This window comes from Xylocopa sonorina, chromosome 5 (genome assembly GCF_050948175.1).
Source record: "Xylocopa sonorina isolate GNS202 chromosome 5, iyXylSono1_principal, whole genome shotgun sequence".
Taxonomy (NCBI): Eukaryota; Metazoa; Arthropoda; class Insecta; order Hymenoptera; family Apidae; genus Xylocopa; species Xylocopa sonorina.
Window position 1 is genome coordinate 11615610 of NC_135197.1, and position 26236 is coordinate 11641845.

At 49.4% G+C, this 26236-nt stretch overlaps 1 protein-coding gene across 9 annotated transcripts in view; it reads left to right on the forward strand.

Moving 5' to 3' along the window:
* LOC143423390 (protein Skeletor, isoforms B/C) overlaps positions 1-26236 on the forward strand; it is a 49030-nt gene that overhangs the window by 13856 nt on the left and 8938 nt on the right. For 5 of the 9 annotated variants that reach the window (XM_076894689.1, XM_076894681.1, XM_076894687.1 and 2 more), the window contains exons 2-4: positions 2795-2973; positions 17346-17571; positions 18527-18638. In XM_076894689.1, the coding sequence (XP_076750804.1) occupies positions 2907-2973; positions 17346-17571; positions 18527-18638 (405 nt within the window). In that variant the 5' untranslated portion in view covers positions 2795-2906. The other 4 variants (XM_076894682.1, XM_076894683.1, XM_076894686.1 and 1 more) reach the window with 4 other exon arrangements.

Here is a 26236-nt window from a genome sequence, read left to right on the forward strand (position 1 = left end):
CTCGTCATCGTCCGAGCGTACTCGTACTCGTAAGGGGCACGTTGGTGATCAACGAGTTGTTCTCGACCGAGTTTCTTCGCTTTCGGGGCTGCTTCTCGATCGTATCTTGGGCTTGTCGCGGTTAATCGTTGCGAGCGATTTCTGGCCAGGCTACGCGGTCAATTTTCTACTGCGAGACCGTTGGTGCCATCAATTTCGTTCCTTCCGAAGGGCAGGGCTCGTTAGATTCTATACTTCGACAGGTACAGGAGTCTGTATCGGTTTCTTGGGATGATCAGCAAGGTGCTCGGTAGGCTGGAGTAACTTTTCGTCTATGATCGATGGTTGGAGATACTGTTCGGAACGAAGTGAAAAATCCGCGAAAGTGCGGGATAATCGTAGTGTAAGAGGAATTTTTAGTGACTATACTTTTGATAAGTATTGTTAAATAGAACGGGGCAGGATCAATTTCCATATGAAACTATTGTATTAATAATCGCTGTAAGTGAATAGATTGGTAGGCGTCCATTAAATTGTCATCGAAATAACAATAAGCATCGCATTCGAACCAACTCGACTGCAAATCATGCAGAGATTGAAATTGTTTCTCCAACCATTGCGGAAAAGCCAGTCGATTTTCGTGTGCTCTCTCTCGGAAAAAAAGAGATTACGAATATGATGGCATCCAGTGGAAAACGCGTAACGACGAGCATATATCGCACAATAGACACATTAATAATAATCACGCGTCGGTGAAGAATTCTACCGCAGAGTGAAAGCGTGGTAAATGTAAAATATCGAAACGTCGTCAAGTCGAACGAATTCGTCTCTCCATCTCGGTACATCTTCTTCAAAAACGTTCCTCGCCATCCATTTCATAAAACGCGGCCGTAACGAGGATCGTACGATTAGAAATCACGATGCAGTTCCGTGCTCAGCTGTGCTTAAACGCTCGCGGAAGATGGCGCGTTTGGTTTGACCTAGCGCGATCCATTTTTACTTTCCATCGACTCGCATTGCGCAAAGGGATGCAATTATCGAAAACGCTGGCTCGTCCGTGATGCAACGAGACGTTGCACGCACGACGAGCAATCGTGCACGAGCCAGCGTTCCAATAGACGCGCGACTTCGTTTCCTGTCCGTGTTTCCCTTGGTATCCGTTAGACAATGAACGAAGCAATTAAAGATGCAACGTGTGAATGAACTCCGACGGGATAACACCGATGGTATTTTAATTGTTCGACGATTGCGTTGCGCGTTTTACTCTCACCTCCGATTACGTTCGCTCTACCGCGTCCCGAATGCTCTCTAGAATATATTTCGAACGGTGAAACTTTTCTCTGCTCATTTGATCCTCAATTTATTATCCTCTCGAATTACTTGAACGCATCTGCTTATGCAAGTCCTGCGGTGTTAGTCGTACGATGCACGGTCACAAGCTTGTAACGAGAATAAAATTAGGAAGTCGTTTCGTCTCGATAGACATAATTATATCTTTCACGCGAGAGAAGCATCGTTTACGATTTTGTCGCGCATCTGATCGTTCGGTTCTAATGGAAATAAAAAGGAAGGGAATCGAGTGTAATTAACTAGACGCGTTCGAAGGGAAATATTTGTAGCGCACCCATAGAAAGTATCAACGCACTCCGTGGGCTCTCTCGAGGTCGCGTAGACTGTACGCCAGTTTTTTCAAAGCCGTTCGTCCGTGCGGGAACGCTGTACCGGCGGGCCGATGGTAAATTTCTGTTCAGTCTCGGTTGTCTCGGACAATAGTCAACACGTTCCACAGGACTCCGTCGCCTCTCGTTCAATTTCCCACCGAGTATCTTCCGAACGATCGATTTGAGTGTTGGTACAATTCGTTTCGGTTAGTTCCTTCCCGGGCAATTGCCCGTGCACGGTATTTTACTCGCTGTTCGATACCACTTTCTCTTTCTTCGTGTTCTTTGCGAGCTGGTCATTGTTCGACATCATCTCTGCCGATCGACCATCCGCTACGGTATCTTTTGCGGAACCACGGATACGTATCGAAGAACTTTCGCTCGGATTTCACCAATAAACGGTTTCTCTTTATGTGTAATTGCGATTGAAAGCAGGCCGTACATTTAACGCGCATCTTCGTACCGTCATTACGTATCCATGCGTTCATACCGTACACAAAAGGGTTCGATCGATCAATTTGCCTCTGTTAGCTATTGTCTCATTGCACGCTCTCTTTCCTGCCATGGACGTTACAGTGTTTCGATCGTTTCCATGATTTTACGTTTATTCGTTTTCATTCCGCCTTCATCCATGCGGCGACATCCTTGTGTCCTTTCGAGAGTACAAAACGAGCAAAAACGTACAAGGCTAACTGCAGAGACGAACTCGTGGTCGACCAATTGCACGACGAATTTGGTATCCTGGCCTCCTGGGTTCGCGTGGGAAAAAATCGCAGAAAGGGTTTCATCGTATCGTATCACCGGACGATGCTTAACGATGATACGATACGAGGAAACGAAACAAGTGGGCACTCGGTTAAAATCCTTTGTCTCGAACACGGTGTCGTTTCACGGACCCCGGACGAAAGGTTTCTTAAGGATCCTCGAGCGTGGTGCTCGGCCGTTTAGAAAAAAAAAAAAACAACGATTTTCTGACCGTGGCAGCTCGAAGCACGCGCGAGAGAAAAACGAAAGGGAGGAAAGGAGAGAAGTATACGCGTATAGAGAGGGAGGAAGGACGCGAGGAAAAGAACAACCAAAAATCCCCTTCCCCCACGGCGAGGATACTCTCGCGATGATCGTCGAGGCTTCACTGTGTTCCTTTCGAATTCCAGATCAAACGTAAGTGCGCGCGTGTGGTTCGTGTGTGTATACATGTGCCATCATCCGCGTGAACGATAAGCGGGAGAGAAGAGGACTCGGGCCAACAGAAGCCGGAACCGAAACATGGATGCGACCTCACTGCGACTCATTTCCGGACTGCTTTTGTTCGTCTTCACCGCGTCGCAGTTCAGTAAGTCATTTTCCCTAATAAAACTACTCTCATTTTCTCTGCGCATGTGTTTCCTCGTCACTGTGCCCGCGTTGTTCGCCCATTGTGCCAGCCCGCTGCAGCCAGAACTCTAGCTTCCGGAGCAGACATCCGCCTTTCTTATCAATCCTGCGTTGCTCCAATATATCTCGCGCGTAACGAGCTACGAAATGCTAGCAAATATTATCACGTTGATATTACAAACAATTTCGTTTCTCGCTACGTGTATAAGTGAAAGAAAAATATGTTCTCTCGGAGCTGGTGAAAAGAAAGTTGGCCAGCCTCCAACCTACGACATTCCATTTCTCACGATAAACATATTCCGTGTAAACCACGGTAACGTTAGAAACGAGGATAGATAGAAAGTTAAAGGCATTCCGGTAGCGGCAACGGTTCGCACCTCGCCTCTCACCCGGTTCCGATCCAATCCTCCACGGCGAAAGTGCAACGATCGGCTACGTAACACGTGTTCGTATACTACCGCCGATACTCGACACGAATCGTGACACGCCTCGATATTCGAGCACGGTCCCCCTCTAAAAAGCGTTTCGATGTTTCCACGGCGTCGATTTCCACGGTTTCGCGCGGCCGTCTTTTCTTTCCGGCTGCGTATATCCGTCCCGCGACTCGAGCGAGGAAAAGGCGGCGTCCGATCGGCTCCGATCGATCAACCCGATCCTTGGCCCGCGTCGATTAAAACGGGCTGTCGTTAATTGCCGGGAATAACGTGTCCGCGCGTCGACGCCGGCAGCGGTTATGGTAATTTGAAAACTTTGAGCGATTTAGAAGGTAAATTGGTAAGGGAAACGAGGACGTGGCACGGCGGGCCGAGGCAGCGGTGGAAAGACGGCAGCAAATGCGTCGCCGTAATTGCATAATGGCCCTGGTGTGTTCGCGTCGAGATACGAAGCCCTGGCCTGGTTTTTACTCGAGGACTTTCACTCCGCATCATCGACTCTTCTCGCCCAAACATTTTATCCCCATCGTTTCTGTTTTTATTTCTCCGATTCTTACTTCGTTCCGCGCTTTCTTCGTCTCATCCTCGCCATTTTGTATCCCCAGTCCCGGCCAGTTCTTGTCCCGACGTTCCGTCCGCCGTTCGTCTCATCCTGTCGCGCGTAGTTCCTCGTTCGTTAGAAATGATTACATTAACCGTTTCACCGTTTCGCGTAACGCTCGTAGGGAGTGGCGGGAAGTCGATATTTTCCATTGTACGGTTGGAAATCTTGCACGTGGGAAGGGGCGCCTCCCAGGCGGTGTTGTTTTTGCGAGGAATTCAATCAAGTCGGCAGGAGAGACAAGCCTCGGCAATTTCCTCGTATTCACCTCGAATCTCAATGAACGGTGTAAATATAGAACGACGGACAGGATTCCAAGGGGTGCACCCGGTATATAGAGAGACGAGACCCGGGCTGTACCACTCGGTATTAGTCGGTTTCAAGTACGGAATATTGTTTCTGGAGATCCCGCCGCTCAAATTGCTAGCATTTAGCAGCTTATCTGGATTATCGTTTCCCCCGTGCACCAGTCCGGGGGAGAGCGTTTCCCGTGGGGTAAAAAACGCGGGGGGGGGGGGGGGGAATCGTACGCGCGGACCGTTCGCGGCTTTTCGAAATTCACCGTGTTTTCTCCGGCGTCGGTCGATTTTTCCCCCTTTTCATTCTATTTTCCTCTCGCTCCTCCTGTTCCGCCGCCAGGAAAAGGATTAAACGGCGGAAAGGATTAGAGACGCTCTTTTCCCCACTCCGTTTAATTCTCCTTCTCGCGTTTTCTCATCGGGCTCGGGTCTCCATTTGTAAAGAGGAACATAATTCCCGGGAAGAAGGAAGCGTAAATTCAGTGGAAAGAAAAGAGAAGAAAAAATGATCGGGACTCGAAGATAAACTCTGGACGGCGTTTAATGAGTCGCGCTCGGGCGGGATTCGAAGGGATATCGTTTTGTTGCCGCGCATCGATTCGCGCTGGGATCGTTAATTGATTACAGAGCGCGATATTTGCTCTATTTCTTTGCGTACAGGCGCACACGCGGATGAGCGTTTAACGTTTGACCTACTTGGGGGATAATTTGAAAAGCTTCTCACGCGTTCCAAGGTCGATCGTGCCCTCTCGACGAAGTTTTACCTTGGGATTAGAACCGATCGGACGTTTGCTCGTGGCGGTTACCAAGGACTCTCTCTGTATATTCGTGGGTAGTAATTCGTTTACTCCATATGTTTCGCAATTACGTGGCCTTATACGCGTGTCCTTGCTGTCCAGTACAAACGAAGGAAGCGACCTCGTAACGATATTTCGTTCCATCCGGAAGTAAAAAGTTTCTCCCAATTTTTCCATTTGCGAACTTACAAGGTGTTTCACAAATGTACTGTACACTTTCGCAATGCTTTAGAGAAACGATGCACTCGCCATATAAGAATCGACGGCTCGTTGCGCGATTCAAATTCGAGCTTTCCATCCGCTAAACTAGATGCGTGATCGTGATTACGCAAAATGCCTGGCGAACTTCTCGGACACCTTGTACACTGGTGTACGCGAAGATGGAGAGGGCGAACGCGCACATGTAGCTTCCAATAAAGCTCCGCTCGAGTGCTCGATCGGCACTCGACGAATCTCGAATCGGACAATACCCTCGTGGCACGTCCATCTGAAATAACCCATAAGGTCTCTCGAGTGTACATCTATATAGGGAGGCGGTAATGCCTCGTGGCACGGTTACGAGTATACGCTGTACAAGTAGCGAGGCTGCGTTTTTTATCTCCTTTACCGGGGGATTACTTCCGGGTCAGCAGTCGAGCCCGATTGTGTTCAATCCGCAAGCTTACAGATTACCGGACACACTTGTCGTGTGGTAACGCGACGCGTATTCCGTGTAATCGATCGATTCTCCTCCACTTACGCTTGTTTTTTCGACGTTAATACAAGAGAAAGATGTATTCGCCCATTTAAAATCGTAGAGATGTAAGAAATGGTACAGCACGATGCACACGTAACACGCGCGAGATTAAGGAGAGGGTGACAGTAAAATAAGCTGGCAGATATGACTGTAAACGAGAATATTTTTATCGGAACTAGTCTGTATACGGCTTTCTGTCGAACCACGGTCGCCGGAAATTTGTTTCCATCGCGATAACGCGTTATTCCGCGTCGCCGTCGGTGCAGGGACGTTTGTGAGGCTACGCTCGATACCTTTGGAATGCCGAGATCTATGTTTGTTCGTGAAAAATCAGGGTGACATAGATTCGCTCGGATGTATTCGAAAAGGGAGGAAAAAATATATATTGATTTGAAACCGAACGGCTCGATACGAAACACACGAGGCGGACTCGCGGGGGTGGAAACCGCGAACGAGAACAGACATTCATCCCCGCGACGCGACCGCGGGGTTACACGTACGTTCCTTGCAAAAGTAATCGAGCAATTTTTTTTCTCTCTCGCTCTTTTCTCCTTTTTCTATCTTGCTTTTCCCGTGGGATTACTTCCGGTTCAACGAGTCCCGCTCAGTCGGGTTCAATCTCCGTACTCTGCGTCAGATTACAGAGTACTCACCGTAGTAACATCTATAGTAACACGTGTGCAGTATGTAAACTGGTGGTACGCGTGCGCGTCGCCCACCGACCAGCCGCCCATATGCATAGCGGCGAGCGCAATACCACCGATGGAAAAATGCCTGCGATCGTGTGCGCCACCGATGCACATCGGGGGTGCGCGATCTTTCTCTCCTTCGATAAAGTCCGCCACGCATCCGCGAATCCCATCGATTCGACGATACATTATTCCCCGCGACAGCCCCGATAATACCAGAGCCCGCGAAATATTTTAATCACGGACGAGCTACCCCTTCACTCGTGCATTATCTATATTAATGTCACGGACCGATGCGTCGAGTATTGTGATAGCTGAAATTAACATACGAGCGTGATACAAGTTGGTAGCGATATTAGGTCGGACAGTCTATGCAGTTGACGTAGCTTGCTCTTTTTTGTTAACGATAGTAGTAAAAAGAAAGAATAAAGAGGTCTCCTCTCCATTCGATTGCCGAAACGAGAATGAGCCACGATGCGTCGTGCACCCCCAAGCTTAAGTAGCATCCATCAGGGTAGCCAGGGTGGGGAAGCGCCGTTTCGGCGCTCAGGCATCGGCGTCCCCTCCGCGACGCTCCACAGTAGTATGGGGGGCGTCGTTCCAGCGCCCAGACACCGGCGTCCCCACCGCGATACGGTGGCAAAAACCGCCCCGCCGTTCGCCCTGGCGCTCGTGGAAGTGGAATAGGTCAGCCGGACGCTCTGAATCAACCTTGTAGTTACGATTATTTCTATACATTTTCAAACTTTTCATTCTTCCGCGTACTTTTCCCAGCAGAGCATCCCCGTGTCTCTGCCCCTCGTGGAATTATTAACGCGCGGAGTATTCGAGATCGATGGGCTACTTTGGAATTTAATACTTCAACGTCGCCTCCGTTATGTTCGCCCCTTAATAAAGTCTCTTTTTGCGAAAACGGTTCGGCGCGTTCACCGTTCCGCGTCTTTGTCCGATCCGTCGTTCTCCAACACTCTCCTTGCTTGATTCACGCCGAACGTTCTTTGAAACGCACACGATTTATGCGATTTTTTTGCAAGGCGAATGTGGTCCGATTTATCGTTTACCATTTCCCCACCGCCCATTAATTTTCCACCGTATGCACGCGTACGGTCAATTAACGTTCGTTCCATTAACTTTGCCGTGCAAAGCTGATCTCGTTAACCTTGCCTCGTACCGGTTTATGATCGTACGTTTGTTTCTTCGCAAAATGCAGATGGAATTCGCGGACACGAAACTTCGTTCGACCATCGACATTGGACAGGCACGAATTTCAATGAGAAATCCTACTTCGTTCGATCTAAATCAGTTCTGTAGATAATGTTTGTCCTCGACGATTGTTACACCTTGACACGAATGAAACGAGTGTCTGGAATCCGATAGTCATTAGCGTGTAGTTCTGGAATTCGATTTCGCGTCATTCTTTCGATCGTGATCTGAATTATACACAAAAGTATAACGCCGTTAGACGTTGATTTAACTTGACGTAATGTTCAGTCGACAATGGATGTAGAACGCAGCCTCGAATGCTGCGGATAAACTCGATCAGCCGAGTGTCTTATTTTCACTACTGTTAAAGGACTCTCAGGGGGTTCGTTTGGTGGTTAACGAAACATTCGGCAAGTTTACACACCCGACCGCGACCAAGATCGAGCAGCCTTGTAATTAAAATTGAACGGTAATCAAGGCAAGGGGCGCAATCGCGGTGATAAAGGTTCGCATGTGCACGTGCACGCGTCGATCGGGTACTCGGTGTAATTGAAGTCGGTAACGGGTGTACATTTAATGCGTGCGAGTACTTGTTGCTTGTTCGCCAGATGCGTGGCTCCCATAGGAGCCGCGGGTACACGATGGTTTCGAAGCGACCAGTTGGTGGCGGCCACCCTCGAAGTTGCTGGCTCCGGCGTTAATAGATGTAAACGACCGATTCGGGGGACTTGGGAAGCTATCCTTGGGATTCCTCGATCGGCCATATCCGCAATCAATTAACAGTCCCACCTGTGGTCCGATGTAAAACATTACCAGATGAAATCGTAACTCATACTGAAACTAGAAGTCGAGCCGTAGTTGTATCCGACGCAGAATATTAAAAAACTCGTTCGAGGAACGTTCGAACTTTCGTACGCCCATAGGATAAAATCCAAGGAGCAGTTACTCGTTCATTGTTTCTCAATCTATCCATCAGCCCTCTCTCAGATCGCAGAAAAGAGTTCGATTCCATTGTCGGATTGGTCTGGCGTATTAACCGGTGGCCGATATAAAACGTTCGGTTTGCATTGTCAGGCGCTACAACCCCTGTACCTTAATCTATCCGCAATCAAATGATCACCCGTCTCCCCGAGGGATCCCCTTTCTTCTTTCATGCTATTTTCTTATCGGCTCCTCCGGGGAGAGGATAACCTGGAATTGCATCGTAGCCCGCGCCTACCCGGTGGCAAAGCGAAATGAAAGCCCGGAGTCAAAGAGCGGCGGGCGTATCAGGGAAACAATTTAACTAATGGAACGGTATTGCCCGTAGAAATCTACGATCGAGCCAGGACGGATCGCACGCCCGCGCCTATTGTCCCGTATTATCCGCATCTTTCGTCGCTCGTGTCACCCGTTCCTGTTATCGGTCATCAATTCCAATTTCGCGGGGACAGTATCGATTGATATCGGGCCAAGGTCGCCACGAAGAGGAAGATGTTGTCCGGTGGAGCCACTCGAATCGACGTCTTATCTTCGCCTTCCTTCTGCCGGATTCACGCGTCCATCTCGATAACGAAGTCGAGTGCGCGATATTTATAATATCTACTTTAAGTTAAAACCTTTCCCTTAAGCATTTGTAACCTGTTACGTTCAGTTGAACTGCTACTGTCTTTCTCGTGCGCAGATCGTGGGTACGCGAACAGACATAACACGTTAACTACGCGACGACTACGTAGATTCGATTGGCTTTACTTTGTGGACCTTATTGGCGCTGGGTATATGTAATTTGCACGTCTTCGGGTTGCATAATGTGTTATTAGATGAACGGGTAACACGTGCTCTGACACGGAGTCATTATCGACCGCGCTCGCGCGTTTCTCATTGTTGCAATCGTGCCTTGTTTCCTGCGCCTGCAACTCAATAAGTCGACATCGTAGACCGGATTCACCTCTGAATACGCTTCGCGCCCCTTTACTTTCGTTTCGAATGCGCGCAGAAAACTGAAATCAGGATCGCACCGTTACATTTTGATAAATGGTAGGTAATAATTGGTAGAGGTAACGAGTACAGTCGATTCATACAGGTGAGGCACACGCGCGTACAAATAAGGGGCGGTCGAAGTTGGCATCCAAATATTCCGATATCGATGCCAGCAGTGATCAGGTCGGCCGAAGGGGAGACGATATTACAGTGGCGTGTCTCTGTGGTACGTGTTTGAGTTCCACTGCGATATGAATGTCTCCCCATGGGGGTGTCGTCGCATATCGATTGGAATGAGGTGCTAGCTACGCGTGCATGTAATATACCTATATGTATGTATCCGCGTCCCGTTTCAAGCTGCCCTATGTCGTAACGCGAATTTCGTGGGAACCGTGGCTTCGAAACGGAGGGAGTCGACCGTGAATCGTGTTCTGGCCGATGACACGGTCACCATTGCTTCTCGGCGATAATGGTGTCGGATCTGGAACATTTGTCACGTGCTCGTATTAGACAGCGTCACGCATCCCGAATGTACAAGTCACGAAACTCTGATATACGACGTCGCAGGCGATTCAGAGTTCGTTTTGTTCGTCTCCAAAAATCTTACGATACTTTCTTTTTAAGTGCTATACGCGTTACGACCACCTGCGTGCGCGTAAATGGAACGATCACCGACGGTACCTGCCCACCCTTTGGCGTATCCCCTATGAAGTCGCTTAAAAGACCATCCGCGATAACATCCGAAAGATAATGCTCCCTTCCGAGCTGTCTACCCGCTACCCTAAGCCGGGTTTTAATTAGCAGTCGCTCGATCGGAGATAGCATTCCATTATTACTCCGCGTAAATAATCGTAACCAGCGGCAAACTCCATTTATCGAAACAGAAGTGCAAACAGAACGAGCGAAATAGAAATACGGGAGAGCAAAAACAAACGAAACAAATTGTCCGCGCAAAGGAGGCAAGAAAATACTTTATTTGCGAGGGTTCCTTAAGCCGCGTCTTTATTTCGTACACTGCTCGTATTTGTCGAGCACCTTGAGCCCTGGAGACCGTCTTCTCGGCACGAATCTTTTATTTCCTTGGAATCCTATTTCCTTTCGGTGAGAAGTTAACCCTCTGCCAAGGTGTTCCGCTATTTCTGCTAGAATATTCGGACGTAGTCACATTATAAATCACGCATAATTTTTTTGGAAACGCCTGGGGTAATTATATAATATACAAGGTCCCTCAAGATGTAATCGATCGGTAGCCCTACTTGACGCTTTAATGCAAGACCACGCAATATCGTGGTGGCTACTACACTTGGGGACTCGTCCGAGTAAACGACAAGCCAGAAATCGAGGCATCGAGGTATCCTGACTACGGAACGAGTCGCACAGTCAGTTCGATATTGCCAAGAGGGGGTGGAAGGGTGGTCTTAATGCATTTGTCGAGGTAGCTATGGTACGCATCACCAGGCACCCTTTCTGCAAGCTCAGCATACCCTCTCCCTTCGCACGCTCTCTCTCTCACCTCTCGCTTCTTCTTTTTCATCCCTTTTCGCCTCCCTGTCCCATAATTTCGATCTTTTCCTTTCTCGTGTCTCTTCATTCTATCGATACCGAGATCTCTCCACGCATGCCTTTTTCTTTCACCGCTTAGATCATCCGACAACCTAACCTCCTCTTCGTTCGCTTTTTCTACCCTTGTTTATGTTCACCCCTGATTCCATTCATTCCTCGATGGTTCTCCTTTTCTCGCCTCGCTCGATCTGTCTTCTCGCGACGAACCTCTGCGACGAGTTCGTCTTCGTTCACCTGTCCCTTTGTCTTCTCCGTTTTCCTTCTCCTGTTCGCATCCACCCGTACATCCATCCCCTCTCCCAAGAGTATAATGGCTCTAAAGCGAACCGACCGACCCCTTGGCGCTTTAATCTCTTAACGGGCAAACGACGAAAAAGAAAAAATATATCATTCGTATTCTTCTTGGGAGACGGACAGAGGCTGTCTGGCTCGATCAATTAAGAGATTGCCTTGTCTACGACAATTATTCGGATGAATCCCACGGATTAGAGGAGCGCGCCCTTCCAGGGAAATGTTGCCGCTCGCCCAAACGTACCGTCGCTGTGTGAAATGGTCACGAGCGGAGGAACTAAGCTTGGAAAAAAAGCGCCTGAAAAATGAGCGGGGATAAACATTCAGTTGGAAACGACGACGATTCTTAACGTTTTGATTACACAAAAGCGGATCGTTCGGAACGTTAACAGACTGTTACATAAACGTGTACATGTGCGTGGCTTTATTTAAACGAGTACACTCGTTCCGGCGATTTTTCCCTCTCCAACCAGAAAGCGGGTCAAATCCCTTTCTCTGTCTCTGTTTTAACGTCGATTCCACGGTTCGATCTCCTTTTTTAATCGTATCACTGGGAACTTAAAATCCAAGGTAAGCCGGCTTATAAGATACCGAGCGACGCTATGAATATTTATACGGGCGTACAACAGGATATTTGGATAGTTTAAAGAACGTCAAGGAGGTAAACTTGCCTGGCGAGCGAGCAGGGCAGATCATCGCGAACTCGCATCCGACTAATCGAACGACAAACAGCCGGGCGCAGCCGTGAAATGGAATATTCCTCTTAGAAAACGTCTCTGGCCCGTGTCTGGCTGTTTCGCCTCTCGAATACGCTCCAGCAAACGGCTTCGGGGTTCTCCAGTTTCGTTACTTTCAAATTCGCAACCGAGTGTGTCGCAGCCGACGCGCTCTCTCGCTCGGGAGCACTTAGAAAATCGATAAGCCCCTGGCTCACTTGATCCGCCGTTGGCTGCTGCCAGGCCATATCTTGATTAAAATCAGTGCCGCCCTGCACTCTCTCCTTTCTTCACCCTTCTCGCCGTGATCCAGCCCTCTGCCTGGCGATGAATCCGGTTAGTCTCGTTAACGTCTTAAGTCACCGGCTCCTCCAGCCATCTTTTCTCTCTCTCTCTCTCTCTATCTCTCGCATTGCCTCAACCTTCTTCCATCGTGCCACTTTCTCCTCTCGAGGACAATGGAACCATCGAGCTTCCTCGAAAACTTGCACCAGCCATTTCTGCCCTAACGCGTGCCCGATAAAATCGTTCCTTCGTTTTCATTAAACGGAAGCATCCACATTGGACCAAGAGTACACTTTGTCATCAGGATCGTTGCTTCCGACGATTCAACCTTCCGCTTGTTCCTTTGTTGGATTTTTCTTCCGACGAATAGCTCCTTTGTCGGGGACCAGTGGTACACGGCGCGTTTATACCATTGGAAAGACTTGCTTGGACTTTACAATTAATTGCCACGTACTCCTCCCACGAAAATTACTCTCGAAGAATCTTTGACGCGCGTACGATCGATCTATCGATCGATGTCGTCTCGTTCGAGACCAGTGAGTCGTACCTGTTCACGCGGTCGTTTGCACAATCTCACGGTGTCCCATTCGCCGTCGAACAAGTTCGTTCGTTCATACTAAAGTGAAAGTTGCACCCGTTTGTAGGCCCACTCGATCATGCAGCGATCCAGTAGGAAACGACCGGTTGGATCGCGTGTAAAATCGGATCGTATTCGTATTCTGTGATCTGATTGGTCGGTGTTGTATCATCGAGTTAAATTGGTCCCACGAGACATCCATCCAGCGATTGCAAAATCGGCGTTCTTATTTTTAACGCAAACGAACGACGATTGAGAGGCGAAATTAGAATCCGTGCCGGTCGTTGCGCAGCGAACGGAAGTGTTAACAAGAGACACTTAACGCAGCGTAGAAAAAGATTAACGAGTAGGCGAATGATGTCAGTGGTATCGCGACGGTATAAAGGCACGATCGTCGATTAGAACGCTGGATGGATCGATTCGTTATCCTTGAATCTTGAATGGCACGATGCACCTTTCGTATCCGGTTTCTATTCTATACCGTGCGTTTGTAAACCCGTGGTATGGGAAAAACGAGGCGGGATCGGTTTACGATACCAGAAGCGTGTTCATTTTACATGACGGAACAAAGAACCATCGGTTGCTAATTGATTATCCAATTAGGTTACCTACATACCTCGCGGGAACAGATATGTTTTGTTTCCTCACAAAAGGAATTATTGGACACCGATTACTTCATTATGAAACCGTAGCCACGGTGAAACGCGATTTCTCAATCGGTATCGTGTAACGTGCCATTTTGAATAAATTCGTCGCTGCGAGCGAACGAGGACGAAGACACCGTTTCGAGCCGTAGCTGGGCGAAGAACACGGGCCACCGAAAGCCGCGACATGGCTTCCATAAGAGACTGGTAACAAGGGAATTTCTCAAGACTTTTTCCGTTAAATGTCTGCCCGAAGGCAAGTAACGGCAATCGAAGCCATAGGAACCGTCGAGTTCTCACAATGACGAAAAAACGCTTGCTTTTAATTAACTGGAAGTTGGAACATAAAAAGTAGCTCAAGTTACCCTCTCAAATATTGATAAAAATTTCCATCGATGAAACGTCGCTGTTATACTTCTATTAATAAATAATAGTAGAACAGCGATATTTCATTCGAGGTCCACTCTGGATTCCACGTCAGTACGGCAAAGAAATCGTCAATTTCATTGCTGGCTGCGGCACGTCGCGGCACGACAGGGCAAGATAACGAGTGAATTTTTTACGACTATCCTCATTAAACGTGTGCCCGTAGGCGGTGGATCCGTTGAATCCGATCGAAAGAGCAAAGACCATCGGCGCCAGAAGGTAACGAACCCTGACGCTCCCAAGCCGGGTGCAATTGTGTATTTGGAGCACATGCAATATGCTTTGTGCGATGTCGCCCGGGGGCTAAGGTATTCCCCAGCAGTGGCCCGCCGTATATCAGGGCTATGAGGCCGACGTGTGCCGGGGAAGAGGGACCTATTCGAAGGACCTATGCGCGATTCAGAGTCTCGTCGACGGACACGGATAGGACGCGAGGCGGTGGGCCAGGGCGCAGCAGGGTAGGGAAGGACGAAAGGAAGAAGCGCTGGTGGCCGATGTTTGCTCGACTCAAATGTTGACCGAACTCCCTTCACCACTCTGGGATCATATCCTGCTTTCAGACGAACCTCTCGGGATGTATGTACGTGTGGACGCGGACCCGCGCGCTAAGATGCCAGTCACGATCTACGATCGAGCATCCGCGGGTACAAACGATACACGACTCGTCCGACGGCGTATCGATGTCGAGGAAGGCACGTACCGTCCGTGTATCATTTTATGATTAACTCGGAAAGTATCGTACCCGGTGAACCGCGCGCGATTTATAGCGCCGTGGCACGTTGAACCGAGTACTCGATCGGCCGAGTCAGCGAACACGAAGACGCTCGCCCCAGCCAGCCTTATTTAAAGTAGCATCCGGTCGTCGACGCGGCGTCGTCGCGTTGCGTTAATTCGTCCCGGCGATTATGGATCCATTAGCGTGGCAGCCAACAAATAGCACGGCACAATCCAATAACCGTCGCGGGCCATAATAAAAGGGGAGGCAGTTTAAGCACCAGTCGGGGGTAGTTTAGGTGGCAGCGGGTAGGCACGTACATACCCTGGCTCTCACCATCAACCTGTGTACCAGTGTGCGCTGCTGTTTACTACTAGATACCCCGTTCTCTCTCTCTCTGTCTCGTTTCCCTTACCCCGGTCCCAAGTCGCTACCACGCGACCCCCGTCTGCGTCCCACCCTTATCCTCCATCGCGCTTTCGTCCTTTCCATTCCTCGCCCCGTTCGCACTCCCGCGTACTTTTCCACTTTTGCCGCTCTCTCACGTTCAAGCCGTTCCATGCACGATTTCGTACGCGCTGCTGCGTACACGCAGAGGGGCGACATCCCCCCAATGCAGGCCAGATAGCGATCGCTGCGTTCATTGTCGCATCACCGTAATATCCTGATATACCGTCGAGGTGTAGGGGGACCGTGTCGACGACGGCAACTACGACGACGAGGAGAGGAGGACGACTCGAGAAACGCGGACGACCGATGCCTCGTCGTTCACCAATACAACCGCGAGAACGAACGGGGTGAATTGGGACGGAGGGTGGACTAAAAGCCTCGAGTCTGCGTTTCGGTTGAACGCCAGCGACGTGTTAATTATCCGCTGGCAGCGGTGGTGGTGGTTGGTGTTTCGCGTTCGAGCAAAAATCGGAGGACCAAGTCGGACATTGAATGGAAATTAATTGGAGACGGAGCTTGATCGCGTCGCGATGGAGGATTACGCGTATGCATGCGGCGCGCGTCGTTGCACGTTCTCGGTCGGGATCGAACGAGTCGATGAGAATACATTTTGACGGAGGTATCGATCTGTTGTCTAATCGGATCGCGAAACGCGTTATTGCGTTGGTCGACGTTCAATATTTAATTCATCGGAACTTCCATTCCGGATATTAGAAACGTTGATACATGGATATTAGACGCGTTGGCGTCGAATTGTTGCGGCGATTACGCGCGGCGGATTGAATCGTAACGACAATAGATAAAGCCCGACGGGGGCGGTTTATAGAATAATCGATGCCATTTTTCAAGATCATATTTGGTTGTTTAAAAATACCAATTTGTTTGTTACTTTTTGGCACGCGTACACGCACGACACGCGGACAGGTAGGATTTATCGGGTTGTTAAAAATATACCCACACGTACGCACGCGAGTGGGTGTCTGCGTATGTCCTAAATCCAAAATTCCGATCGAACCATTAAGCCGATTGCGACGAGATTCGAGCGGAAATTCATGTATTCGATGCGCGCGGAATAAGAAGATTTGCAGAGCATCGGTTTTGTCCGCCGGGAAAATATCAACGACCGAAACCTGTACATGAGATATCGCGCATTTGTTTGGGCAACAAAATATCTTAAAATATTATAATTGCATCCCTTACACCAGACTTGGAATGAACCGTGCGCTCGCGATGCTATTCGTTGCTCTCTAAAACGTATCGTCGAACATGGATACCGCACGAGATCCATGGAACGATCAGGGTCGCTCTAAACAAATTGAATCCCGCTATTCTCAGCAACCGATCGCGGATTCCACGGTCTTCCGACGCTCGCTAGTAAAAGCAGCAATAAATCCTATCCATCGCGAGCAATCTCGCGGAATCCGATTCGAAGCTACGGACTGTTAAACGCAACCGCTAATCTCGAGACGGGAAGCCGTTTCGAGGCAATCGGCTCCCGCGTCTGGATCGGTTCTATCCACGGGAGAAACGGCAACGGCGATCTTTATTGCTGCCTACCATCCCCCCCAACACTTCCGATCTATCCGCTCCTCTAACTTTATAGGGCCTGTCGAGCAAATGAAATGAAATTCATGCAAATCGCGGCACAGCCGACCGGTCCGCCGCCGCTTTTGTATCGGGGCGGCGATGCGTCCAACCTATATCACGAGGGTGAAACCGTGTCTCCCCCTTGCAGCAGGCCGCGAGCGTTCGAGCACGCCTCAAATGAAGTCCCGACCGCCGCCGCGTCTTTTCGTGGTCTCGCTCGTTTAGGCTCCGCTTCGCCTCTGTGCCCAAATGCTACGCTGACAATTTACCCCCGATCTACGGACGATTTTTCGATTGAAACGCCGTAGACGGACCAAGGGAATTGTTCGTTGATGAAACGACACGTTTTACTGTTACAGGTCAGGCAAACAACAGACCCAACTACTACGGGAAATTAATCGGACCTCTAGAGATGTACGCGCACGGGATTAAAGGGGACGTGTACGCCGTGGACGATTTCACGATATTCATAAAAGGCTTCTGCTACGATGGTACCGGACCGGACGCGTTCTTCTGGGTGGGGAACAGCACCTCGCCCAGTCCACAGGGTTACATCGTCCCGTATCCGGAAGTGGAGAAGGGCAGGTAAGAACCGTCATCCCCTATCTCGAGGTGTAACGTGTCGTTCGTTGTCACGCATCAGGGAACCTTCAGTTTCTCTTTCTTTCTTTCTCTGTTTACCAAAGAAGCGAACCGTTGTTCGCGTTCTCGCACGAGTGAGCAAGAATATATAAATAAAAAAGAAAGAAACGCGACAGGGCCGCGGAACGTATGCGGTCAGGGTTGACGGGCGACAGAAACGTCGAAAAGGAAGGGAAAGAAAGAAAAGTGTAACGGGGGTTGCCGTTGGACGCAAACAGCATATCGTAACCAAGGGATGAAATGAAACTCAAAGAGCTTGTTGTGCGCGTCGAAGGGGGTGTAGCCGGGGAGGAGGGTAGAGGGTAGCGTGCCAGGGATGAAAACAGACGGAAGGCAGGGCGGACGGATCGCGGGGGTGCAGTTAATAAAACGGGAATTATACGGCGATCTCGTTCGGATTTGGTCCGCGCGAGCACTTTATTACGTTTCGAGTCTTGTCTCCGCGCCACCCGTCCGTTCAGATTCAGTGGAAAAAAAAGTCGTAAACACCGTCTGAGACCGGCTCGTGCTACCTTGCCAACCCTCTGGCCGCAGTTTGCGGGTCTTTCGAGTCGCGAGCGGAGAAAAGGAGGGAGGGATCCTCGCGTACAATAATGATGTCGTCCCGTTACGACGGATCCAATTGAACGGAGATTATTAGAGGACGATGGTATTAGAAGTATTTGTTCCTGTACGACCGTGCCTCTCGACTTCGCCGCGCTCGAACAGGATCGATACGGTTGTTTGCCGAAATCGTCGACGCGACGGCCGATGCAATCGATGCGCGATCGACGCCGGGTGGAAAACTGGCCAGCGGGAAACACCGGTATTATTAGAGTAGTTACGCGGGGCACAATGGAACAGGCTGGAGCCTCGAAGCCTCTTTTTGTTTTCTTCTTGTCCCGTTCTGTCTGCGCAGGGAGCCGAAGGTGCTTAAAACTTACAACAATACGGACATCATCCTGAAGCTGCCTGACGGAATACGGATACGAGACATCAAATGGCTGAGCGTTTGGTGCCGTCGATTTACCGTGAGTGAACACGAATGTTTCGATCTCCCTTTCCTCGCTTCCTCTATTTACGATGTGTAACGGCGCGCACGAGCATCGGCTCCTTTTTAACGCTGAATACTCGCTGGAAAATCGTAAACCTCGCCACCGCGACGTTTTCCTTGCCGCGTATAAATTCCGTTGTCTCGGCGAATCCGATGATAAAACGACAATCCCGTGTAATCTCGCGCGCGGCATTTCCAATAAATTTCCGCGACATACTCGGCTGCTTGGCCGCGCCGGCGGGGACCACCCCGTGACGCGACGTTTTATTCGAAACCCCACGATGCGCGGAGAATGGAGATAACTTGATTTTTGAGGAGGTCCACGGGCCACCCTATCGCGGCCGTGCATTCGTGGTCAATGGTGCGTGTGAGATGGATACGGAAGCCGAGATCGGGGGCGTGCGCGCGTTTTCACACGCACACGTGTACACAAAGAGAAGTAGTCACGTGCGCACTCATCTAACCGTGCGTTTAAGTCGTTTCTCCTACCATCCCCCGAGTCTCTTCCGTCCTCCATCTCTTTCGACCGGTTTCAGATCGTTAACCGAGTGGTTGCTCGACGATATACGTATATATCGTCGTACGCGTTAATCGTATCATTTGTCGTAATCGTACGCTTCAAACGTAGTCGTATTTCACTTAGCTGGTTCATTAATGGGAACCGGTAACTTTAATTTCCCTGGATTCGTGGGAACTCTCTGCCACACATTTTACTCGACGCGAAAAGAATATCCACGGGGCTTAATAAATCTGTCCATCCCTTTCACGGTCCACCCTCTTGCACGCCCACTCGCTTACCCACAAATCCAGAGTCGTCCGGTCGGTCGCGCACAAAAGTCAGTATCGCTTGCCGGGAAATTTCCGAGGGAAAGGGAAAAGGTTTGAAACGGGCATATCGACGGCGAAAGAGAGAGAGATAGAGAGAATGGGGAGGTTGGAGGGGCGGATGGGAGTTGAGCAGAGCTTTTGCTCTTATATTAGGAGGGCTTTAATATCGAAGTCTGAGGGGTGCTCCCATACCGTGACAACCCTCCATCAGACACGCTCTGTCACCGCAAAACGCGCTGTCCACCACCGCCTCTGCTCCGTTCTACAGGGTGTCCCGTTACGATCCGCCCGGTAAGTGATCGTCGAGCCTTTTCGTATAAATCGATCCCTCTCGCTCGCGTTGAGTGCACCGATCAGGGAACGTGAGTGGATGCCAGACCGAGAGGGGACACGCGATGAATGTACGATCGCGATTCTCGCGATAGGAATATAGAAAAGGGCACTCGTTGCGTTTCGAGGAACGGTGGTTCCCTGTAAATGATTAGCTGGGGTAGCTTTTTAAGTCGTCCGCTTGCCAGGATGGAAGTAACGATTCCCGGAGAACAATCTTTTATTCGACTTTGTCTACGTTAAACAATGTTGCGCAACGTTTTCAATGGTGATGCGATCGAGAAAGAGTAATTTATATGAACTGAACGAAACTGGCGCCTGCAAGACTGGTACGCGCTCTATTGGTCTTGATACGACGAAAAAATCTCAACGATCCCCAAAAGCGTCCTTGTTTCCCTCCGATACGGAGCCTCCACCGTCTATTCGTGATTCACAGAAGACTCGAGACGGCTAGTGGGGTGTACCACCGATCTCTGAAGGGGTGGGCGCCCGATACACACGCTACACAGGGGTAGACGTTGGTTTTGCTTGGGTATCTGGTAGACAGGAGCTGTCTGTCAGTCAGCACACCCTCGCGTTACGTCGAAGGATGTATTGTCGGAGTAAGCCTTCTTCTAGTTCCGCTTTTCCACTTCCACCCCCTCCGTCCGATGTCCTTGTCCCGCGCCACCAGAACGGCGCTTAGGTTCCTTTTCAAAAGGACTCGGAGAGATATCCTTGCTCGATATCAAACCGCCGTTCAATGGGCCGCTGATTCAGATAGGATTTAGTAATTTTTTTCCCCAGCATCCGTCTCCCCTCGCCTGGACCAACGTCCAAAACGGTCTCGCCACTTTTGCGCGCTATCGGGGGAAGCCTCTGGCTCTACGGATCTTATCCGCGGGGCTTCCTCGGGGAATCCAAAACGTTCAAGCCGTTGATCGGTCTTTCATCTCGTTCCTGCCCCTTTCTTTCTCCCTCGTAGCTAGCCTTTCGATACTGTATTCCTTTGCTGACCCTTGGGAAGCTCTGTTTGATCACTGTCGACGAGCAACGGCGAAGGAAGCCAAACGTATGGTAAAAGATTCTCATTCTTTCCCAGAATGAACGAAGAATGGATTCCTGTGACGTCCAGTTGACTGGTTCAGTTTGGTTCCGGTTTAGATCGAAGTATCGCAGGAATGGCAATCTATACGATACGTATCGTAGGTTATTCCACTTCTCGTCTGATCAATGACCGGCGCTAACTACTTCGATATGCGCGACCATGCGAGACGTACCGGATGCGAGGAAAAAAATCGGCACGGAAATGAAAAAAAAGTATCGAATAATTTTATCCGCGAATCTAGCACATCCTAGACCGTATTGTGAGCGCGATTCGTGCTATGCGAATTTAATCTTCCCTCGTGCCTTTCTAGATATTGCCGCGTGCACAGTCACAGAAAGTGACGGTAGACATTCGCGTAATTAGAATTTTGTTATGAAGCGTCTCGCGTACGTTATTGCTGATGTCTGGTACACGCGGTACAATTAATTTATAATTTATTCGAGAACGCAAGTTATGCGTTTCTTTTCTTCTGTCATTAAGATAGAACGAGGGGAATGGTGAAATAGTATTCCGATGTTTCGCGATTGATTCTGGTACGTCTCAATTCGATCCCCTTAACGATAAATTATATCACGGTGGCGCGTTTAAATTCTATCGGGTGGTAGGGTATCGCACCAACCACCGGTTTTCGGCGATGGTTGTGTTTTCACCGGAAGAAGGAAGGGTCGTCCTGTGGGCGTGTCACGGCATTTGCATCTGAATTCTCCGTCTCTTTCCACTGGAACACTGGAGTTAATTAAACGCCTCATAGTTTTCGGGGTTGGGATGACGAAGTACGACTGCTTGTGGCACCAAGTGGACGATCCTAACCCGCGAGAGCGACAATTAATAACCGTTTCAAACGGAATCTAAACACGAGGACGGTGTTCCGTTTTCAGAATAGAATTCTTAACGAGCGTGCCTCTCCCACGTCGCCTATCATCGGTCCTCGAAGGAATATTTCTACCTTTGCGCGTGAAAATGTACGGTGGTTGTAAAAAGCGTTTGGCGAGAATCAATCTCGAAGTAAGGAAGGTGAGGGAAAAAAAAATAATAAATACATGCCTCGCGTGTTTATCGAGAAAATATTGTCGCAGATTAACGCAGGTCTTTTGCGGGAGGGGGGAAAAATGTGTGCGAAACATCGAGGCGAAAAACGGGAGGAAAAAACCCTCGTATAAATCGTTTGCATTGACAGTACGTATTTATTGTGCCAGTGCGGCAAATGTTTTCCAGTCACGTTGAAGGACTCCTCGGGAAACATTCCATGGCGTTCCACGTTTCGCTGTTTTCAGCCGATTCGACGCTAATCGACGATCGGAAATCGGTAATATCGTCTTCGAATATTTCACGGCTGACACAATCATTGCATACGACATACCTACACATACGTATGTTATTACATGTATATCAAGGAAGAAGGAACGGTAAATCAGAAATAAATAATTCAGATATTTCCATTAATACTCTCTTGTACAACAGAGTAAAAATGGAAAAACCACCTCGAGGAAACATTGTTCTCGTTAAATATGAACGCTCAATTTAAAAAGCTTAAAAAATAAAGGGAAACATCAGCGCGCGTACAAAAAACTTTCAGTAAAAGTTCATAACGTGCAAGCACCATCGTCGTTGAAAAACTCGAGCGAACATTTAACCGCGGCAAACGAAACTTTTTTTTTTTACAGATTGTTCCCTTCCTTTTTTTCTTCATTAGCGACGCATTAGCCACTCGTTAATTGCCGCGGCGGTATCTAAAGTGGCAGCGTTACCAGTGATGCAACCGACCCATTCACCAGGCCATCCTTAATCCTACGATAACGCGGACAGTTATTGTTTTGCAAAAGTAACGCGAAGTTGTAAGTCGAGAATTGGATCGGGCCCATCGCTAGTCCTGGGTAAGATTGTTGCGCATGGGCAGAGAGCAGCTCGCCGGGTCGATGTTGGCCGGGGCTGGCTGACTGGCTGCCGGCTGTTAGCCGAGGATGCTCTCCCCTTTCTCTTCGCCTCTATCTTCCCACCCTTCTGCCCTCTATGTCCTCCTATCCACCCTCTCTTCCCTTCCAACCCAAAGTCTAACCTTTCTCTGTCTCCGTTACGCTTCCCTCTTTCCCTCCAAAATTCTTGCCCTAACCGTCCTTGTCACCTTCCATTCTCGCGCTCGCTTCCGCCTCCACCTTTTGTACCGCTGTATCTCTGCAGAGATCCACCACCCGCCCCCCTTTCTACCCCGTGACGGAGTTCTTTTCGGAAAAATTATTCAGTTTCGTCGGCGTTTCCTCGTTTTCATTCTTGCCGCCAGACTCGTTCCTCTGCGACCCCCATTCCTTTATTCTCTCATTGTTGCCGGTGATTTTTCACGATTCGACTGTCTTCGTTTCTCTCTCTCTCTCTCTCTCTCTCTCTCTCTCTCTCTCTCTCTCTCTCTCTTAGTCGTCCCTTTTATTGTTTCCCTTTTGTCCCGTATTTCATTTTTTCTTCGCACCACCGATCTTTCTCGCGCGATGGTTATTAACCTTCACCCGGAGACGTCTCGGACGACTGAACCAGCCGCCATTTTGAGGAGACTTGGCCGATGGCCACGCACAGGCCTCGAGAGCAAGAGGAAGGCTCGAGGATATACGTTTGATCGGGGGCTGAGAAAGGAGCCGTGGTTCTTCGAATTTTAAATCGCTAACAAGGATCTTTCTATCGACAGAAATGGAAGATGAAACGTGCGACCGTTTTATCGGAGCACTCTTTTCAGTTCTCGTTTTTTTTAAAAATGGACCGTCGATGCCGGCTGATAAAAGCTGATAAAAGCGCGCGTTATCAAAGCGGATGAAAGGCGTTGAATAAATTCCGTCCCGCTTTTTCAGACTCTTTTCAGAGTTCTAAGGAGCAATCCTTTACCGGATCGAGAGAAACCAATCATAATTACTTATTTAGTAGCAGGGGGATCTTTTTCGGTATTACCGGTGCCCAAAGAAGGCAAGGCGGGTTCCATAAAAGGCGCACGCGAAAAAGGCTCGCAATTATGCGGCTGCACACTTTCACGAAAGAAACGCGTTCGTAATCGCATAATCGCATAACGCCCCGCGAATCGACGGGCGGTGTGTACCGTAACAGGACGCCATTTTGAAGCCAGCCCAAAGCTCCGCGCACATTTCAAAGCGGCAACAGCGGTGCATCAGGTGCACGTCGGTGCTGCAGTCACGCGTATAAGGCACGATACACGTAACGCCATGCGGCAAGCAACGTTGGCAGCTCGCCAAAAAGCTGTATAAAATTACCCTTCGCCGCGACAAAAAATCGAAACACGCCATCGAAGTTTCACCGGAACGGCGACGTCGAGCGACGAAATCCATTTCAATTCGCATCGCCTGTTTTTCGCCCCCCGTCTCCGCGATGGAACGGCGTATCAGCGTGCAACGTGCGCATCGCGAAACGAAAAAAAAAAAAAGAAAAAAAAGGAACGAGCAGCGCAGAGGTAAGTGCAAAATTAACACGGGTACGAAACACCAGAGCGATCCCGGAGTTTTTCGCTGTCTAAAGTAACCCCCTCCCCGCCTTCGTATATCGCGTATCGCGGGTGCGGGGTGGTCGACCGTACATTTTCCCGTGGTACATACGAACAGTACCTGCGTAGCCAGCATTCGGATACACATAAGTGGTCGAGTACACACGAGTAGACGTGGAAATGAAATACCTAGCTGGAGCGAGTTGGCCGGCAGCGGTGCATGAAAAATAAAAGTGAGCGGGATGGAGGAAACGCGAGGGTACAAAATGAGTGGGAACGAGGCGAAGTGGAACGAAGTTAGTATCTCGCGTCTGACCACCAACGTGCTTCGAGAAAAGTTATCATTTTTCGTTGGGAGGTATGCCAGATCTGTCTCGCGTATTCCTCTTAGTCTCTATTTCCTCCTTCCTCCGATTCTTCCCCCGGGTTTCTCATTTTCCCTTTAGCCATCTTTCCTCGATTCGTTCTTCTAGATCCCGTTTCCTTCTATCTCTGTTTCTCCGCTCCTTTCCAGCTTTTCGTCCATAATTTTCTGTTCGTCTTTCTCCTCCTATAACTCACGTCTACCCCTTCGACTTTCTACCCCTCTGTCTCACTTGTGCTCTATCTTTTTCGTGTGTGTGTGTATCGGTTCGCCAGTCTCTGTCTCGCTTTCGCTCGTTCTCCAACGTTCCTCTGCACTACCCCTTTTTCACTCTTTCATTCCGCCTGTCGGTTTCTCGCGGTCCCTCTCAGTCTGTTTCCCTCTTTCTCGCCTTCTCTCTCTCTCTCTCTCTCTCTCTCTCTTTCTCCAGCCGATTCTCTAGCCGTTCGCCTCTCTTTCGCACCCTCTGTCATCCGCTTCCCCTCTATATATCTTCCTCGCTCACCGACACCGCCGATTGGACGGGAGCTTGCGAAAGTTCCAGGTATCCCAGAGGACCGCCCACCCGGTTCTCCTGCAGCCGGGAAAGTTTCGTCGTTCCGTGCAGGGCAGGGTGGGAATCTCCGTTGCTGATGTTGCTCCGCCGGCGACGGAGCCGTACACCTTGGCAATTGGTCGGACCTATTCAGAAATCGCGCGACACGCCACTTTCTGATAATCTCCGGCACCAAGGGTGTAATTAAATTTCCAAGGATTTCGCTAGCGAACATCTCTCCTTCTCTGTGCCGTCAGCCCTGAATTTAGTCTGCGCGCCTAAAGGAGGCTCCCTTCGACTTCCGGTGACCTCTTCGGCTCCGGAAATATTTAACGTTTTCACGCTTTAGTCTGAGAACACTCGAAGAGTAGTTGCTGCCTAGTTTCTGCCAATAGAGAGACATCGTTTGTCAAGTAACCGTAGACTTGAAAGTAGCCTGTGAATATTAATTACAATGGTGTACATAGCGTACCCCGATCGGGGACATTCATCGCTAAGTAGACAGTATCAGTCCCGAAGTAGCTCGGAAATGGCCCGAGCAGAGAGAAGTTGAAAGTGACGCGGGAAATCCGTGTAATTGGACCAGCGGAACGTATTTAACGGAAGCTTATCCCTTGGCTAGAATAAAGTTTCGGTTGGAAAAAGAAGTCCCGTTAAATCCGCCGCCTAAGATATAGAGGTATTACGAGGAGAGGAGGGCTCGTTTAATTTATCACCTACTTAAAGTCCAACAGGGACTCTCCTCGATGGAAGCGGTCCTTCTTCGGCTCGAGTTTCCGAGGTTCAGCCCAATAGCTCGAACTTGGGATCGGAATTTTATGAGAGCTTCGTAAAAACGTGATACATCTTGACCTTGTTAAGCACAATACTTAGCTGATCGAGGCTGGCCCTCGAATCGGACGATCTTTGTCGTATTTCGCCAGGAATATTCTTATCGGCTAACAAGTCACCTGACC